The sequence below is a fragment of the Oncorhynchus gorbuscha genome, linkage group LG23 (genome assembly GCF_021184085.1).
Source record: "Oncorhynchus gorbuscha isolate QuinsamMale2020 ecotype Even-year linkage group LG23, OgorEven_v1.0, whole genome shotgun sequence".
Lineage (NCBI taxonomy): Eukaryota > Metazoa > Chordata > Actinopteri > Salmoniformes > Salmonidae > Oncorhynchus > Oncorhynchus gorbuscha.
Window position 1 is genome coordinate 44360984 of NC_060195.1, and position 19634 is coordinate 44380617.

The 19634-nt window shown below is 43.3% G+C and overlaps 1 protein-coding gene across 3 annotated transcripts in view; it reads right to left on the minus strand.

The window, feature by feature from the left end:
* Positions 1-333: 333 nt before the first annotated feature.
* The window catches only part of LOC124011356 (glycine receptor subunit alpha-4), a 34081-nt gene continuing 14780 nt past the window's right edge, over positions 334-19634 (minus strand). For 2 of the 3 annotated variants that reach the window (XM_046324649.1, XM_046324648.1), the window contains exons 6-10: positions 9007-9144; positions 8397-8611; positions 7386-7535; positions 4388-4516; positions 334-1099 (exon numbers count right to left, since the gene is read on the minus strand). In XM_046324649.1, coding sequence (XP_046180605.1) covers positions 812-1099; positions 4388-4516; positions 7386-7535; positions 8397-8611; positions 9007-9144 — 920 coding nt within the window. In that variant the 3' untranslated portion in view covers positions 334-811. The remainder of the gene's footprint in view (positions 1100-4387; positions 4517-7385; positions 7536-8396; positions 8612-9006; positions 9145-19634) is intronic. The other variant, XM_046324650.1, reaches the window with a different exon arrangement.

The window sequence follows — 19634 nt, forward strand, 5'->3', positions numbered from 1 at the left end:
TCTGAATACTTGTGTAAATATTTTTTTCCATTGTTTTGTTTTTTATTTAAAAAAAATGTTTTTGTAAAAATCTATTTTTGGTTTGTCATTATATGGTATTGTGTGTAGATTGATTAGGGGGAAAACGATTTAATACATTTTAGAATAAGGCTGTAACGTAACAAAATGAGGAAAAACTCAAGTGGTCTGAATGCTTTCCGAATGCACTGTATATAATCTATTGTCATATGTAGTTAAAACAACATATCATCATCACCTCATTTAAATCCAGAAATATCAAAGACCCCAATCCCTCCCTCACATCCATTTGTTTGGCATTGTAAAGTTGTAAAAAAAAAACCTTTTTTCCTTCTTTTTTTACATTCATTCAAAGATGCGTTGATTGGTAAAATTCAAGTCAGTAGTATCCATCCAGCCATGACTAATATTCCCTTGTGGTATCTGCCTTTAGCCATAGTTCAGAGTTCAGGCAGAAGTTCAAAGACTAGCATTATTATGTTTCCGCTGTAATCCAGTCAAAACAAGATGACTAAGATAAAAGAGAATGCAATAACAAATAGCACTCTAACACCAGTTTAAATTCACATCTTCACTTTCTTTTCATACACACTTTCTCTCTCTCTCTCTCTCTGAAATCCTGAAGACGCACCTGAGCACAGAGTTTTTAGCATCAATGGCAACTGTTGCGAAGCATATGCCCCTGAAACACTTTTAATGTATATCTGATAGGCAGTTTTGGTTGAAAAAAAAACAATGAAAAAAAAGTAGCATGTAACAATTAGAGGTCGTTGGGAATAGAGCAGAGAGCGTATTACAAATTTGCGTGGATGTCCTCATGTCGCAGCACTTTGTAGGTAATCCAGTAGAAAATGTTGAAGAAGAGGAAGCTCAGAGGGAAGACTGCACGGGATATCGTGTCGATGCGCTTGGCCCGGTCCACAAAGCGCTTGCGGACCACCTCTCCATCATACATGGTGGACACCGGTGGGGCGAAGATTGTGGCCCCTTCCACCGCCGTTCCATCCTTGGTTTGCAGGCAGTGACCCAGTCCGTAGCCACGGAAGTAAAACCCACGGCTGTCTCTCACCAGTTCCTCTTCCTGGGGAATGAAGCAAAAAGAAAGCACAAATTGGCTCTTCACTGTCAACTGGCATTAACTCATATTTCTTCCCAGTGGGTAATTCTCAGATGCAGGCAAAAGGGCAACAGGGTGAGGGCATTACTTCCTCAACTTAAAATGAAAAACAACAAGCATGTCTGGACTTAAAGTGCAATTGCCCCTAAAAACAACTTCTCATTTAGAAAACAGCCTATGTGGCATCGATATGAGTCATAATCATGTATTCTACTGTCAAAGTTTACTACAAAGTGTAATTTTGGTTATAAAGTCAGTGTAATTTTGGTATAAAGTCAGAAATCACAACCTAAGTGAAGTTTGATTTTTTGTCAACCCTGCCCACATGCCAACAGCTTGGCAGCTGCATGCGACCCAATCGTATTGCCCGTGGTCAATTTGCATTGACTTTGGATATCCCTGTGGGGCTTGTTAGGGACCGTTGTTAAATTACACAATGTAATTTGTAAAAAAAAAAAAACATTTTAGCAGATGCTCTTATCCAGAGCGACTTACAGTTAGTGCATTTATCTTAAGATCTTAAGCTATGTGAGTCAACCACATATTACAGTCGTAGAAAGAACAGTTTTGACTGGGCTGAGCGGGAGCTGACCTCCCGTAGGGTTAGGATGCCCAACAGACCAGAGGTGGCAGACGCAAGCACCTGGGCAAGCATCATGGTCTTGTAGTGGACGCTTCGACTGGAAGTCAGTGGAGTGTGCGGAGGAGGGGGTGGCATGAGAGAACTTGGGAAGGTTGAACACCAGGTTGGCTGCTGCGTTCTGGATAAATTCCAGGGCACAAGCGGGGAGGGCACAAGATGGGGCACAAGATGGCACAAGCGGGGAGTCCAGCCAACAGAGCCAGCTGCAGTAGTCCAGACGGGAGAAGACAAGTGCCTGGATTCGGAGGTGTGCCGTTTCTTGTGTGAGGAAACGTTGTACTCCACGGATATTGTAGATCATGAACCTGAGTTGTCCACCTTGATGGAGAGGTCTTGGAGTGGACAAGCCTTACCCGGAAGGAAGTGCAGCTTTGTCTTGTTGAGGGTTAAGCTACATGGGACAATACGTTAAAATTGTCTCCACATCTCAATGACTTAAAAACCTCAAACCAACTATAAATAGTAGAAATGAATATACAAATATTGAAACCATTTCATGAGAAAACTAAAAGGTGTACAATATGTCTCATTTACATTGTGTAATTTATTGACGGTTTCTAACTAGCCCCGGAGATAGGCTATCCAAAGTCCAACCAATTTTGCCAGCCGGGTGAAGCTAATTGGCAAAATCATTTGTCTAACTCTTCCCACCTGCGAAAACACAAGAGACATCCACATCAAACCACACCCTGAAACCAACACATATTTCAATTAAATCATTGCCACTAGTGTTTCTTAACGATACTGGAGAGGAACAGTATCATTAACGCGAAAGGGCCATTTTAATTACCAAAGTAAAAAAATGTACCTCCATTTCTCTTTGTAGGCTAAGGACACAGACTTTTAAAAAATCTAAACTTCTGAAATAATATACCTATCAAGGTGCCGGAGTGAAAAGTCAGGGTCCCGACAAAAACACACAATGGGCATTACCAATGATGGATAGCGGGGCACTCTTTCCATGCAGAGTGAGATGCCATGTTCCCTATCTTTGTGGAGAATATTAATAGACATGTAGCTTAATGTTGACAGTCCTCTCACACCTTGAGAGATGCGCTTTGGCAGGGAAAGGTGGGATGTGGGATCTAAATTGGGTTATTAGTAGTCAGTGTTAAGGCAGTGAGTGAATTGAGCCTCCCGGGTGACTTTCTCCCTGACCCTTGGCAGGTATTTTTTTGTGTTACAGCCTGAATTGAACATTTATTAAATTTGGATTTTGTTTTGTCACTGGCCTATACACAATACCTCATAATATCAAAATGGAATGATGTTTTTCTAAATGTTCGCAAATTAATTCAAAATTAAAAGCTGAAATGTCTTTAGTCAAAAAGTATTCAACTGATTTGTTATGGCACGCCTACATGAGTAAACATTTGCTTAACAAGTCACATAATAGTATTTAACATTATTTTTAATAACTACCTCACAAACAATTGTCTATAAGGTCCCTCAGGCGAGCAGTGTATTTCAAACACAGATTCAACCACAAAGAGCAGGGAGGTTTTCCAATGCATCACAAATAAGGGCACCTATTAGTAGATGGATAAAAAAAACAGACATTGAATATCCCTTTTGATTATGGTGAAGTAATTAATTACACTTTTGATGGTTTATCATTAAACCCAGTAAAATCCAGTACAACACATTACTGAATACCACTCTCCATATTTTCAAGCACCGTGGTGGCTGCATCATTTCATGGGTATGCTTGTAATCGTTAAGGAGTGGGTAGTTTTTCAGGGTAAAAAATAAATGGAGTGGAGTGAAGCACAGGGAAAATCCTAGAGGAAAACCTGGTTCAGTCTGCTTTCCACCCAGACACTGGGAGATTAATTCACCTATCAGCAGGACAATAACACAAGGCCAAATCTACACTGGAGTTGCTTACCAAGAAGAAAGTGAATGTTCCTGACTGTCCGAGTTACAGTTTTGACTTAAATCTACTTGGAAATCAATGGCAAGACCTGAAAATGGTTGTCTAGCAATGATCAACAACCGTTTTTTCCTACAGGGGTATGAATACTTATTTAAATGAGATATTTCAGTATTTTATTTTCAGTGAATTTGATAATAATATATATAATAATAATAACATTTGTTTTCACTATGTCATTGGGTGAGAATGTATTTTTTTTAAATCAATGTTGAATTCAGGCTGTAACACAACAATATGTGGAATATGTCAAGGGGTATGGATACCTTCTGAAGGCACATTTTTTTACTCAATAAAAAAAATCTCCAAGTACTAAGCGATCAGTACATGCCAACACCCTCAGAGCAGAGGATGTCCTGTGTCATGTCTTTGTGCTTTCTTGAGAAGACAGCGAAGGTGAACCCCCCCCCCCCCCGAAGAGTACCCACCTGGAGCCGATGACACGGAATTACATCAGGCTTTAATTTAACGTTTAGAATTAGGATGGCGTAAAAGGGCAGGAGCAGACCAGGGGGGGGTGAGAAAGGTCAAAAGGGACTTGTTTCAGGGGATTCGCTTTGGGGATCAGATGTGGTGGAAGACATTCGGTTTTGGGGGTCAACAGATTAAGTTTGAGTGGACAGAGGTGATGGAACATTCACTTTGGGTTCAGAGGTGATACAGGGGTCAGTTTTACCCTGGCATAGGCCCTGCAGTGCTGATTCAGGTTTCCGTGGTAGCTGGTGCTGATGGTGTTGTTGCCAGGCAGGTCGTTCACTTTCCTCTCTGACTCTACACTCGGCGGTTGATTGGACAAGGCCATGTCCTCCGCAGAGAAAGGAGCAATACATAGATTGGAAAAATGTCATTTGAAACCATGCTATTCTCTCTTTTAATACCAATCAGAAATGAGCTGCACATTGGATTGTGTACCTTTTTTCTCAGCTTTTGTCTATAATACAAGGGACCTGAAAGAATGATGTGCTCAGGTGCTGCAAAATGTAATTCCTAAGAAATGCTAATCTAATAATTTTGCTGAGTGCAGGAAATGCTATCTGCTTCATTCCAAATTAAGCAAAAGTACATTACTTTCTTTGAGCCAAAAATAGACAAAAGATGTGAACATACAGTAACAGTCAAAAGTTTGGACACACCTACTCATTCAAGGGTTTTTCTTTATTTGTACTATTTTCTACATTGCAGAATAATAGTGAAGACATTAAAATGATGAAATAACACATGGAATATTTGTATTTGAGATTCTTCAAAGTAGCCACCCTTTGCCTTTAACAGCTTTGGTGATTGTGGAGGCCAGGTCATCTGATGCAGCATTCCATAACTATCCTTGGTCAAATAGCCCTTACACAGCCTGGAGGTGTGTTTTGGATCACTGTCCTGTTGAAAATTAAATGATAGTCCCACTAAGCGCAAACCAGATGTGATGGCGTATCACTGCAGAATTCTGTGGTAGGCATGCTGGTTAAGTATGACTTGAATTGTAAATAAATCACTGACAGTGTCACCAGCAAAGCACACCCACACCATCACACCTCCTCCTCTGTGATTCACGGTTGGAACCACACATGCAGAGATCATCCGTTGACCTACTCTGCGTCTCACAAAGACACAGAGGTTGGAACCAAAAATCTTAAATTTGGACTCATCAGACCAAAGGACACATTTCACCCGGTCTAATGTCCATTGCTTGTGTTTCTTGGCCGAAACAAGTCTCTTCTTCTTATTGGTGTCTATTAGCAGTGGTTTCTTTGGAGCAATTCAACTATGAAGGCCTGATTTACCCAGTCTCCTCTGAACAGTTGATGTTGAGATGTGTCTGTTACTTGAACTCTGTGAAGCATTTATTTGGGTTGCACTCTGAGGTGCAGTTAAATCTAATGAATTTATCCTCTGCAGCAGAGGTAACTCTGAGTCTTCCTAACCTGTGGCGGTCCTCATGAGAGCCAGTTTCATCATATCGCTTGATGGTTTTTGCCACTGCACTTGAAGAAACTTTGAAAGTTCTTGAAATGTTCCGCATTGACTGACCTTCATGTCTTAAAGTAACGATGGACGTTTCTCTTTCCTTATTTGAGCTGTTCTTGCCATAATATAGACTTTGGTCTTTTACCAAATAGAGCGGTCTTCTGTATACCACCCCTACCCTGTCACAACACAATTGACTGGCTCAAACACATTAAGATGGTAAGAAATTCCACAAATTAACTTTTAATAAGGCGCACTTGTTAATTGAAATGCATTCAAGATGACTGACTACCTCACGAAGCTGGTTGAGAGAATGCCAATAATGTGCAAAGCTGTCATCAAGGCAAAGGGTATCAACTTTGAAGAATCTCAAATACAAAATATAAAACACTTTTTTGGACATATATGATTCCATACGTGTCATTTCATAGTGTTGATGTCTTCACTATTATTCTACAATGTAGAAAATACTAAAAATAAAGGAAAAATCCTTGAATGAGTAGATGTGTCCAACCTTTTGCTGCTACTGTAAAATATATCAAACATGGTGGTACGGAACTCAACGGAAAACAAGCTATGCAATTTAGCCTTTAAAATCAGTGAAGCACTCAAGGAAAACGTTAAAATTACGATTCATCAACAAACGGCTTTAACCAAGGGAATTACTGTAGCTCAGGAGGCTGAGGAAAATATCCTTGAGGAACTAAAGTAAGTTGGCTTTGCAAACACTGCAACTCATTTTCTTATACAGTAGATGTAAAATAGTTTTATTTCCTTCATGACGTAAGCTGTAGTGTATTCAGTACACGTACATGGGAGCTTGGGTGTCAGGGTCTGACTGCCCTCTGTTGTTTTTCAACGCCAAGCTGAAGACCATGGAGGTACAGTAGGTACTAATTAACCCTGGTCAGTCAGTGATGGTAGCTAGGTGTGCTCCATCAGCCCAAGGCCATGCTTCAATACCACCCTAGATGGATAATTCAGAAGCCAAATGTCTTGATGGGAGTAATTGCCCTACTGATGTGGAGTTACTTCTTGCTCTCATGGAAAATAATTTTCGCTCCTTTTATTGTATTCGAGTCCAGTAGACAGCCCACTAAATCTGTGAGATGTGTCTGCCCTGGACAGTGGGAGCTTTAATAATCTAGGAAAACAGCCCACCCATTTTGGACCACCGTTTAATGCGTTTTTTCAGACTCTGTTGTCTCTGCTCTTGAGAGTGAATTTTCTATTTCGCTAAAGGGTCTCCCTTCTTGTAATTTGTGCTCAGTAGCATTTACCGCTCTCCATTCTTTACAAGTGGCTACATGGTGGATTGGTTCTTTTGGCTGGATAGTAATACTTCAGATCAGCAATATTTTACTCCTCCTAAGCTCTTATTCAGCCATAAAACTCCCTATTTTACTCTCCCAGAGTTCCAGTGATGCGAGGCTGGAGGACAGGTTTAGCCTGTGTTTACAGACCAGGTTAATGGTGTGACGAGGGGAGCAGGGAGCACATGGACATCTGTGCAGGTCAGTCCTCACCGTGGAAATGAGCTGAGCCTGAAATGAGCTGTATCTTCCTCATGTAAAGTGACGGCCAGCTGAAGTGTGTTGCTGTTGTCAGTCTCTGAATATACAGCAGCGCACAATAACAAGGTCTGTAAGTCAGTGTGGTAGAAAGTGACAGGTGTGTTTGTCCAGTGTGTGTGTCTGGCGATTTACACTCACTATTCTTTGCCGCCGTCGCTTCTTCCTCAGCCTGATAAACTCCTTGTGTTGCCGCGAGACAAAGTTGACTGCTGCATACTCGAGCAGCGCAGCGAACACGAACAGCAAGCACACGGCCATCCAGATGTCAATGGCCTTCACGTAGGACACCTGGCGGAGAGAGGCACACAAGGCAACTGGGTCATCAATAGTGAATCAATGGAGGCGTTGGTGGGCGTAATTAAAGGGGAAATGGCATACTGACACTGCCCTAAACATGCAGACTACGTTTGAGTCATTTAGCAGACGCTCTTATCCAGAGAGACTTATAACAGTGAGTGCATACATTTTTTTATACTTTTTTCATACTGGTCCCCTGTGGGAATTGAACTCACAACCTTGGAGCTGCTCTACCAACTGAGCAACACAGGACTAGTGAGACTAATGAGCCTCGTCTTCAGAATGGCCCAAAATTGTAACGGGAGAAAATAAGATGCAGGCAGATGCATCAGATTCACATAGACTCATACATCAGCCAGGGAATGTCAACTCTGCTCTGTTCATGAACACGTTAACGTCAAAACATGTCAAACTCAGGTTTGAAATTCCAGTTGAGTTCACTCCATAGTAATATTTTGCCAGCTACCTGTCTAGACATGGCCTAACTACTGTATCTAAATTGGATATTCCAGTCCAACAAACCTAGAGGCCTAGCATTGCAGATGCTAGAAGTAATTGGTATGAACTGGACCATTAACATTGCATTCCGTTGATCTGGCAGGTGACAATAACCAGGTGCCAGCCCATTAAAGTGACATCTGAAATAGCCAGTCAGCATTGGGAGAGGAGTTATATGATTAAATTGAAACCATTTGAAACATTCTGATACATATGCTACCAGTTTCTACAAGCTTTGCGTTGACAGTGACCCTTCATGTGACTAGTGTTTCCACGCCTTGCAAAATTAGCACTGATAGCACTTACTAGACTCGCTATCCATCATCCTCCCGGTAGAGCGTTATCTATGCTCACCTTGGGTAAAGAGGCCCGGGACCCAGAGCTCTGGGTGGTCATGGTGAGCACGGTGGTGATGCCCAGGCCCACTCTAGCCGGGGCAGCATCCATGTTGATCCAGAAGGAGACCCAGGACAGGATGACGATGAGCAGGCTGGGGATGTACATCTGGATCAGGTAGTAGCCCATCTGTCTCTCCAGGTGGAACTTAACCTCGATGCAGGTGAATTTACCTGCCACCATAACCGATAGAATTGGCAAATACTTAAGTCAGTCTTTTGGCAAATTCTGTAGAATTTACGTGTTTTTTGTGTGTAGGTTGGAAAAGTTGCCACTGGTCCATGGAGTTCAGATCATATGTTGAGAAGGAAGTTGCTGCTACTCCATTGAGCACTTAATTAGCTTTTTTTCTCATGTACATTTATCAATGTTTCTGCAGCATCTAGCACTTTTAATCATTCTGCAGAAAGCACCAGCTCTCTCAACAAATTATGCTCTGAACTATTTTCTTAAACATCAATTTAAACACAATCCCCAACCCCCAAAGCTCCATTCTGCCATTTATGTTCCTTTCAGAAAAACAATCTTAACAATGTGCTCTTCCACTTAAGTTCCACCAAGGTCCCACCTGTGTTGTAGTGCTTGGTACAGTAGCCCAGATCCTGCTCATCTTTCAGCACGAACTGAGGGAGTGTCAGATCATCAGCCACCTGCACCGGGTTCTCTGCCAACCACTCGAAGATCAGATCATTCATGGTATACCCAACTACAGAGAGAGAAAGAGATAAGATTAGGGTGGGAGAGACATGGGAGGGAGGGGGAAAGAGAAAGAGAGCGAGAGAGTGGGGGAGAGAAGATGAGAAACTGAGAGAGAGGTCCAAAGGGAAACATATGGAGAAAGGTATAGAGTTGAGAAAGGGAGAGACAGGGAGTGCTGGAGAGAGAAAGACAGGTGTAAAGGAAGAGAGGGTGAGAGATGGCGAGGGAGAGAGTGAGTGATGGGAGTAAACAGGGTGACATCCCTCAGTCCAGTTGCCATTCCCATCTCCCTCCCCGCCTGTTTGTCATGATAAATGTAAGCCTAATAGTCCTCACCCAGAACCCCACAGACCTGAGGGCAGCTCGGGACTGAGGGGCAGCTCGGGACTGAGGGGCAGCTCGGGACTGAGGGGCAGCTCGGGACTGAGGGGCAGTTCGAGACTGAGGGGCAGCTGGAGACTGAGGGGCAGCTGGAGACTGAGGGGCAGCTAGAGACTGAGGGGCAGCCCGGAACTGAGGGGCAAGCCCAGTACTGAGAGGAAGCCCAGTACTGAGATGAAGCTCAGGCAGGTAGTAGGCTCTGGTAGATCCTGGCTGGCTGGCAGATCTGGAAGATTCTGGTTGACTAGCAGATCTGGAAGAGACTGGTTGACTATCAGATCTGGAAGAGACTGGTTGATTGGCAGATCTGGAAGAGACTGGTTGACTGGCAGATCTGGAAGAGACTGGTTGACTGGCAGATCTGGAAGAGACTGGTTGACTGGCAGATCTGGAAGAGACTGGTTGACTCGCGGATCTAGAAGATCATGGCTGACTGGCAGATCTAGCTGCTCTATGCAGACTGACAGCTCTGGCTGCTCCGAACAGGCAGGAGGCTCCGGCAGTGCTGTAGAGAAGGAAGACTCTGATAGCACTGAACAGGCGGGAGACTCCGACAGCGCAGGAGGGAAGGAAGAGTCTGGCTGTGCTGAACAGGCGGGAGACTCCGACAGCGCAGGAGGGAAGGAAGGCTCTGGCTGTGCTGAACAGACGAGGCGCACAGAAGGCCTGGTGCTGGAACTGGTGCTACAGGATCGAGGACACGCACAGGAAGCCTGGTGCGGGGAGCTGCTACCGGAGGACTGGTGTGTGAAGGTGGCACAGGATGGACTGGACCGTGAAGGTGTACTGGAGAGCCTGAGAGCAGGACTGGCACAGGACGTGCAAGGCTAGGTAGGTACACAGGAGGCCTGGTGCGTGAGGCTGGCACATTTTTCACCAGCCGACTAACACGCACCTCAGGACGAGTATGGAGCGCTGACCCAGGTGCCATTAAATCCCTGACACGCTCCGTCGGACAAATCTTGTACCTAAAGCACAAAGCTAGCAACTCCCTCATTACTCTCCACTCCACCTTCCCCATTAACTCCTTCACTGTCTCTGCTTCGCTCCCCTCTAACACCGGCTCTGGTTCAGGTCTCCTCCTTGGCTCTTCACGATAAACAAGGAGAGTTGGCTCTGGATAGACCGGACCGTGCAGGCGCACTGGAGCTCTTGAGCACAGAGCCTGCCCAAGCTTACCTGGCTCGATGCCCACTCTAGCCCGGCCAATAGGAAGGGCTGGTATGAACCGCACCGGGCTATGCACCCGCACTGGAAACACAGTGCGCTCCATAGCATAACACGGTGCCTGCCCGGTCTCTCTAGCCTACCGGTAAGCACAGGGAGTTTTTTTTGCAGGTCTCCTACCTGGCATAGCCATACTCCCTTTAAGCCCCCCCCAATAATTTTTTGGGGCTGCTTTTTGGGCTTCCAACTGCGTCGCCGTGCTGCCTTCTCATACCAGCGCCTCTCCGCTTTAGCCGCCTCTATTTCTTCCTCGGGACGGCGATATTCTCCAGGCTGAGCACAGGGTCCTTTTCCGTCTAATTCCTCCTCCCATGTCCAATTCTCCAAGTGGTGCAGCCTCTCCCACTGCAACTGCTCTTCACGATTAACAGGGAGAGTTGGCTCAGGTCTGACTCCTGACTCAGCCACTGTCTCTCTGAGCCCTCCCCCAATAAATATTTGGGGGTTACTTTCGGTTTTCGCTCTGCGCCGCCGTGTCTTTCTTTTTGACTCCATTCGCCTGTAGCCCTCTTCGCACTGCTCAAGCGAATCCCAGGCGGGCTCCTGCACTCTCTCTGGGTCGGCCGCCCACCTGTCTATTTCTTCCCACGACGTATACTCCATGCCTCTGCTGTCCATAACGTCCTCCTTTTTCTGCTCCTGCTGTCGCTGCCTGTAACCACGCCACTCGGTCCGTGTGTGGTGGGTGATTCTGTAACGGCGTTCTTCGTTTGTGGAAAGAGAGTCGGACCGAAATGCAGCGTAGTGGTTACTCATGACTTTAATAGAAAAAGTGACACATGAAATAACTATACAAAATACAAAAAAACAAACGGAACGTGAAACCTAATTACAGCCTATCTGGTGAAACTACACAGAGACAGGAACAATCACCCACGAAATACAAAGTGAAACCAGGCTACCTAAATACGGTTCCCAATCAGAGACAACGAGAATCACCCGACTCTGATTGAGAACCGCCTCAGGCAGCCAAGCCTATACAACACCCCTAATCAACCGCGATCCCAAATACTACAAACCCCAATACGAAAATACAATAACTTAAACCCATGTCACACCCTGGCCTGACCAAATATATAACGAAAACACAAAATACAATGACCAAGGCGTGACAAAAGGTGAGTTTGAGCGAATGTGAGAATGTCATCTGTTACTAGCAAATTATTGTTTCATGAACCTTGTCTCTTAAACTACGTATGTTAACGTGGGTTATTTTAACACTTTTCTGGGATGCTTTCATTGCTCTACTGGGAAGCGTAGCAGAAGTAGACATGCTCATGTTATTTATGTTAGTGCAAAGTGAGCTGCACATAGTGGACTTCCCACGAGGGCACAACGCCTCAGTGCTAACTCTCATATTTTAGGGAAGACACAGATGCAGACAGTGTCGAAGTAACAAAAGTTTATTACAAGAACAGGGGCAGGCACAATGGCAGGTTAAGGGCAGGCAGAGGTCAATAAACCAGATCTGGAAACAGGAGACAAAGGTCTGTGAGACATGGGTTGGATTTTAGACACATGACAGTGGGATGTAAACGAAGGGTATGGGGCAACAGAAGACGAACAGCAGAGGGGCTAATGACGTTGGAGATGGGGAAAGGTCCAATAAACCATAGGGAAAGTTTGTCAGAGTCACCCTAGTCATTGGCGACTACCTTACCATTACCATTACCAGTATTAGACTTAAAACGAATCATCCAGTGATCATACACTGTTTACCAGGGGGCAGGGCTATCGACTTTAAGGCTAATCTGAAGATGGTGCTGGCTAAAGCTAAAACTTGCAAGTGTAGAGAGTATAGGGATATTGTTATCCACGTCGGCATCAACAATGTTAGGATGAAACAGTCAGAGGACACCAAGCGCAACATAGCGTCAGAGTGTAAATCAGCTAGAAAGATGTGTTGGCATCAAGTAATTGTCTCTGGCCGCCTCCCAGTTAGGGGGGAGTGATGAGCTCTACAGCAGAGTCTCACAACTCAATCGCTGGTTGAAAACTGTTTTCTGCCCCTCCCAAAAGATAGAATTTGTAGATAATTGGCCCTCTTTCTGGGACTCACCCACAAACGGGACCAAGGAGTGTTGAGGAGTGATGGATTCCATCCTAGCTGGAGGGGTGCTCTCATCTTATCTATGAATATAGATAGGGATCTAACTCCCCTAGCTCCACAATGAGATAAGGTGTAGGCCAGGCAGCAGGGTTAGCCAGCCTGCCAGCTTAGTGGAGCCTGACACTAGCACAGTCAGTGTAGTCAGCTCAGCTATCCCCATTGAGACCGTGTCTGTGCCTCGACCTAGGTTGGGCAAAACTAAACATGGCGGTGTTTCCCTTAGCAATCTCACTGGAATAAAGACCTCCTTCATTCCTGCCATTATTGAAAGAGATTGTGATACCTCACATCTCAAAATAGGGCTACTTAAATTAAGTTCCTCAGTTAGGTGATTAGCTGATTTTTGGAAGGGCATCAAGGAATCTTTGGGTTGTCTGATAATTTATAGCATGCCTTTTGATGAAACCTTGGTTGGGGTCTGAGCAGATTATTTGTTGCGACTGCAAACATAATAAAATGGTGGTCCGATAGTCCAGGATTATGAGGGAAAACATTAAGATCCACAACATTTATTCAATGGGACAAAACTAGGTACAGAGTGTGAATGTGGCGGTGAGTAGGTCCGGAGACATGTTGGACAAACCCCACTGAGTCAATGATGGCCCCGGAAGCCTTTTGGAGTGGGTCTGTGGACTTTTCATGTCACTAAGTCACTAAAGAATTTGAATATTATCTGCTATGACGACAAGGTCTGATAGGGATTCAGGGAACTCAGTGAGGAACGCTTTATATGGCCCAGGAGGCCTGTGAAAAAGTAGCTATAAAAAGTGAGTAGGCTGCAAAGATTTCATGACTAGAAGCTCAAAAGACAAAAACATATATATTTTTTTGTAAATTTAAATTTGCTATCGTAAATGTTAGCAACACCTCCGCCTTTGCGGGATGAGCGGGGGATTTGGTTACTAGTGTAACCAGGAGGTTAGGCCTCATTTAACACAGTAAATTCATCAGGCTTAATTAAGCCATGTTTCAGGCAAGCCAATCACATCAAGATTATGATCAGTGATTAGTTCATTGACTATAACTGCCTTGGAAGTGAGGGATCTAAACATTAACCTTGTGCAAAACCTCAGATGCAGAAGCACCCCTAAGAACTAAAAACATTTGTCATAAGAAACTAGCTCCCTGGTATACCCGAGCTCTGAAGAAAGCTTCCAGAATATTGGAATTCTTCCGACTAGCTTGGAAAGACAATACCGTGCAGTATCGAAGAGCCCTCACTGCTGCTCGATCATCCTATTTTTCCAACTTAATTGAGGAAAATAAGAACAATTTAAAATGTATTTTGATACTGTCGCAAAGCTAACTAAAAAGCAGCATTCCCCAAGAGAGGATGGTTTTCACTTCAGCAGTGATAAATTCATGAACTTCTTTGAGGAAAAGATCATGATCATTAGAAAGCAAATTACTGGCTCCTCTTTAAATCTGCGTATTCCTCCAACGCTCAGTTGTCCCGAGTCTGCACAACTCTGCCGAGACCTAGGATCAAGGGTGACACTCAAGTGTTTTAGTACTATATCTCTTGACACAATGATGAAAATAATCATGGCCGCTAAACCTTCAAGCTGCATACTGGACCCTAATTCCTATATCGAATCTCCCATTCCTCTCGAAATGTTTAGAAAAAGCTGTTGCGCAGCGACTCACTGCCTTCCTGAAGACAAACAAAGTATTTGAAAGGATTTAGTCTGGTTTTAGACCCCATCATAGCACTGAAACTGCACTTGTGAAGGTGGTAAATTACCTTTTAATGGCGTCAGACCGAGGCTCTGCATCTGTCCTCGTGCTCCTAGACCTTAGTGCTGCTTTTGATACCATCGATCACCACATTTTTTTGAAGAGATTGGAAACCCAAATTGGTCTACATGGACAAGTTCTGGCCTGGTTTAGATCTTATCTGTCGGAAAGATATAAGTTTGTCTCTGTGGATGGTTTGTTGTTCGTCAAGGTTCCGTTTTAGGACCACTATTGTTTTCACTATATATATATATATATATATATATATATATATATATATATATATATATTTGACCTCTTGGGGATATCATTCGAGAACATAATGTTAACATTCACTGTTATGCAGATGACACACAGCTGTACATTGATGAAACATGGTGAAGCCCCAAAACCATGGAATGGTCTGCCTACCCATGTGAGAGTCTCAACCTTTAAGTCTCTATTGAAGATTCATCTCTTCGGTAGGTCCTATGATTGAGTGTAGTCTGACCCAGGAGTGTGAAGGTGAAAGGAAAGGCACTGGAGCAGCCTACCGCACTTGCTGTCTCTGCCTGACCGGTTCCCCTCTCTCCACTGGGAGTCACTGCTTACGGGTGCTCTTCCATGCCGTCCCTAGGAGGGGTGCGTCACTTGAGTGGGTTGAGTCACTGATGTGGTCTTCCTGTCTGGATTGGAGACCCCCCCTTGGGTTGTGCCATGGCGGAGATGTTTGTGGGCTATACTCGGCCTTGTCTCAGGATGGTAATGTTCTCTCTAATTCTCGCTTTCTTTCTCTCTCTCGGAGGACCTGAGCCCTAGGACCATGCCTCAGGACTACCTGGCATGATGACTACTTGCTGTCCCCAGTCCACCTGGCCATGCTGCTGCTCCAGTTTCAACTGTTCTGCCTGCGGCTATGGAACCCTGACCTGTTCACCGGACGTGCTACCTGTCCCAGACCTGCTGTTTTCAGGAGCGGTAGAGATACTCTCAATGATCGGCTATGAAAAGCCAACTGACATTTACTTCTGAGGTGCTGACCTGTTGCACCCTCGACAACTACTGTGTTTATTATTATTTGACCATGCTGGTCATTTATGAACATTTGAACATCTTGGCCATGTTCTGTTATAATCTCCACCCGGCACAGCCAGAAGAGGACTGGCCACCCCTCATAGCCTGGTTCCTCTCTAGGTTTCTTCCTAGGTGTTGGCCTTTATAGGGAGTTTTTCCTAGCCACCGTGCTTCTACACCTGCATTGCTTGCTGTTTGGGGTTTTAGGCTGGGTTTCTGTACAGCACTTTGAGATATCAGGCACATGATTACTGCATACAATAGCTGTATATTTTAGATGAACTGTCTTCAAAGTAATGACTCAGGACGTTGAGTTGATATGAAAGCTTCTTTTAGTAATGATACTTGTTTACGTTACATTTAACAACTTTAGATTCTACAGAGCAATGCAGGTAAGATGCTAGCGGAAAATCAGCTTAATCAGTTAATCACCTTGCACCTGCACACAACTGGAGCGTTATCTCTCTCATTCCTGTCGCAAGGCATTCTGGAACTTGCAGTCAAAAGCGTAATTCAATACTAACCAATACAATTGCATATGTAAATAAGTGTAAGGAAATATCTTTAGATACCTCTCAATGAATGAACTTAAACATGAACTCTGTAACACATTAAAGTTACAACAGTAGGATCAGCAGAGGCATTTAGGGCAGTTAGAGGGACATACTTTAGGTTACTTACATGGTGGCTTCCAAAGCCACTGGGATAACGTACATTTGCTGAAGCATTATGGCAACTCAGCGACACAAAGGTAGGGATTAATTGAGCTGGGCTTGGGTCATTGATAAGTCATTATCTCAACACTGCCTTATAAGGCTGTGAAAGGATCCAGGAACCCAAATGATTTTCGTGTACACCCTCCTCATTATAAAACAAGATTTGTTTCCAGAAGGTATCAAAATATCCATCAAATGTTACACCCACAGAGCTGCATTAGTTTCGTAGCCGTTTATGGAGTGTTAAAAGTCTACTGGGGGGGGGGGGGGGGGCAAGGCTAGATATTATGGGGCATTTGTTGGTGTCAAGCAGATACCCAATCAGTTCTTTGAAATCCGTCTTCAGCTGTTCTGAGCTGCCCTTCATAATGTCATTGAATCCCACATGAACTTTGATATACTCAATTTCCTGATGCAGGTTTAAAATGTTTGATGTCCTGTTCTCGTGCTCCTGGGTAGCACAACGTTTTTGCTCCAGGGACTGAGACATTTCTCACCATTGAACTGCCCAATACAACGGCCCGGAGAAGGGGATGGATAAATCTGCTCAATCCTACTCCTCACACAATTTGTTAAACCTTTCACGGGCCCACGATCTCTCTCCCTCTCTGCTCTGATGAACATGATTCTGCAACTCTCATCTCTCCAGCGTTGCACTTCATCATTTATTTCCTTATAGAATTGCATGAATGGTTCTGAAGGAAATGCAGCACCCCAGTGATAAATTGAAATAAATTAGCTAAAGTTATAGAATTACTGCTGTCTGTTCAGAAATAAATTAAATAATTCAGAATAGCCTACTACACCATGAGAAGGCCTATACTTTAGCCACAGAGGATCAATAGCTCCTTAAAACAAATTGCCTAGCTGTGGATTGTAGCCTAATAACCAGGGAATAGCCTACAGTTGGGAACGCACTACAAATCTGTCAGTGAAAAACCAGCATGCAGAAAAAACATGCCTTTCGCAACATTTAAAAAATATTTGAGGGAAAACACAGGTTGGAAAGCAAATGTATCCTGCTGAAAAGAGAAGACTGTATTCTGTAGGCTACCAACATATTTGATCAACTTCCAAATATTGTTTTACAAAGTTAAGCAAGAGAGAGAGAGGCTAATGACGCGAGCCTTTTGGCCATCACCAGCAAGTGAACTGCTAATCATTGGGGGAGTCAGTGAAACTGGAAAGCATTTTTAGAACTATCATTTCCTCTTCATATTGTAGACTACAATACGTGTCGACGTACTATTGATGGATTCAAGACAAGGTTGTTTTTATTGATCTCAGATTCTCCGTTTTTCAGTGTCAAAGTAGCCTGCCATTTCGATCATTTGTGCAGTATTAAAAAATATTCTGCTGAAGTCTTTAGTCAGCTAAAATTAAGTAGAATTGCATTCAAATGTGTTTATAAAAGGCCACATTTTTCCGGACCATGTTCCTCATGTGTGCAACTTCTTTAAGTTCCTCTACTCTACTGCTCTATGTCACGACGGAAACGCAATAATATGCATGCTGTCACGCCTTGGTCATTATATTTTGTGTTTTTGGTATATGTTTGGGTAAGCCAGGGTGTGACATGGGTTTTTATGTTGTGTTTCGTATTGGGGTTTGTAGTAATTGGGATTGTGTATGATTAGGGGTGTGTCTAGTTAGGCTTCGCTGCCTGGAGCGATTCTCAATCAGTCAGGTGCTTGTCGTTGTCTCTGATTGAGAACCGTATTTAGACAGCCCGACTTTCGCGTTGTATTTTGTGGGTGTTTGTTCCTGTCTTAGTGTTGTAGTCACCAGATAGGCTGTAATAGGTTTTCTCGTTTCATTTGTTGTTTTCATATACAGTTATTTCATGTACTGCGATTATTTTCATTAAAGTCATGAGTAACCTACACGCTGCATTTCGGTCTGACTCTCTTCATACAACAGAGGAAGACGTTACACATGCAATGCTTTATAATAAATGTGGGTTTTTTTTGTACCTCAAAACTCCCTAGGTGACCCCCCTCTCAATCTCACTTTTTGTTCCGGCACATCCCGATTTACAAATAAAGACGGCTAAATAGCTAACTAAATAGCTAACAAAATGGCTACATGGAGATGAGCTTTTGTATTTTGTTCTTGTTTTTGCACTGTTTCTATGCACACTCACATGGCCCTACAAGCTACGCACACTGACAAACACACATACAAACACTCACTAAATCATTTGCTCTCATACACATAATATGCACATACATTTATGCTGACTCTCCACACACCCACTCACATACAATCATCAAATAAGCTGCTGCTTCTCTGTTTATCATATATCCTGACGACTAGTCACCTTACCCTTGTTCATATCTACCTTTATCGATCCAGTGTCCATGCACATTGTAAATATGGTACTGGAACTGACCCTGTATATAGTATGCTTACTTCCTTTATCATGTTTTTCTTATATCTTGTGTGTTTTTGTTCTACCTTATTATTTTTTAATATAACATTGTTATTGATTACTGCATTGTTGGGTTTAGAGATAGCAAGAAAGGCATTTCACTGTATTTGTGCATGTGACATTAAAACTTGAAACAATAAAGGGAAAGTTCACCCCAAAACTGTAATATTTCCAAGACCTAAAGAATGGTCTCCTGATGTGGTTCAAACATTGTTGTGGACTTGAAACAAAATTGTTGTTTTTCTATTTAAAACAGTGTGATTTTGAGAGTGAAAACCTGAATAAAATTTGAAAAACAAAATGGAGGAAATGGGATTTGGGAAAAAACTAAACAGAATCAGGCAAAAAAATTAAACAGATTCTATAGGGCCCTACATATGCGCATACACATAATATGCATGCGTACACGAGCACACACACACCCTCAACCGGGTCTATCCTCCCACACCTTTGAAGGCTCCATTTCCCCACACAGGGGTCTGATTACCAGACCATTAAAAATGCACGTAGCCTGCATTAATATTTTGGAATAAAACTACTGATGTCTTTCTGGGCCCTTGGGGCCTGTGTAACAAAGACAGAAATTATTCAAGATATTATCCCCTGATCCTTACCAGCAGCCTGAAAACAACATGACCACTAAAATACAATTATCTTGCTCCAGAAGATTTCAGTGTCATTCACATATCCTTCCCTAACAAGCAAGGAGAATATTAATTAATGTCTTCACAAAAGTGACGAAATGTTATCTTTTCCTTCCCAGTTACACACTAATAGAAGTCAAACATCAAATGAATATATTCAAAGTATGTGGTCAAAGTGTAATTTATGAGATGCACTGT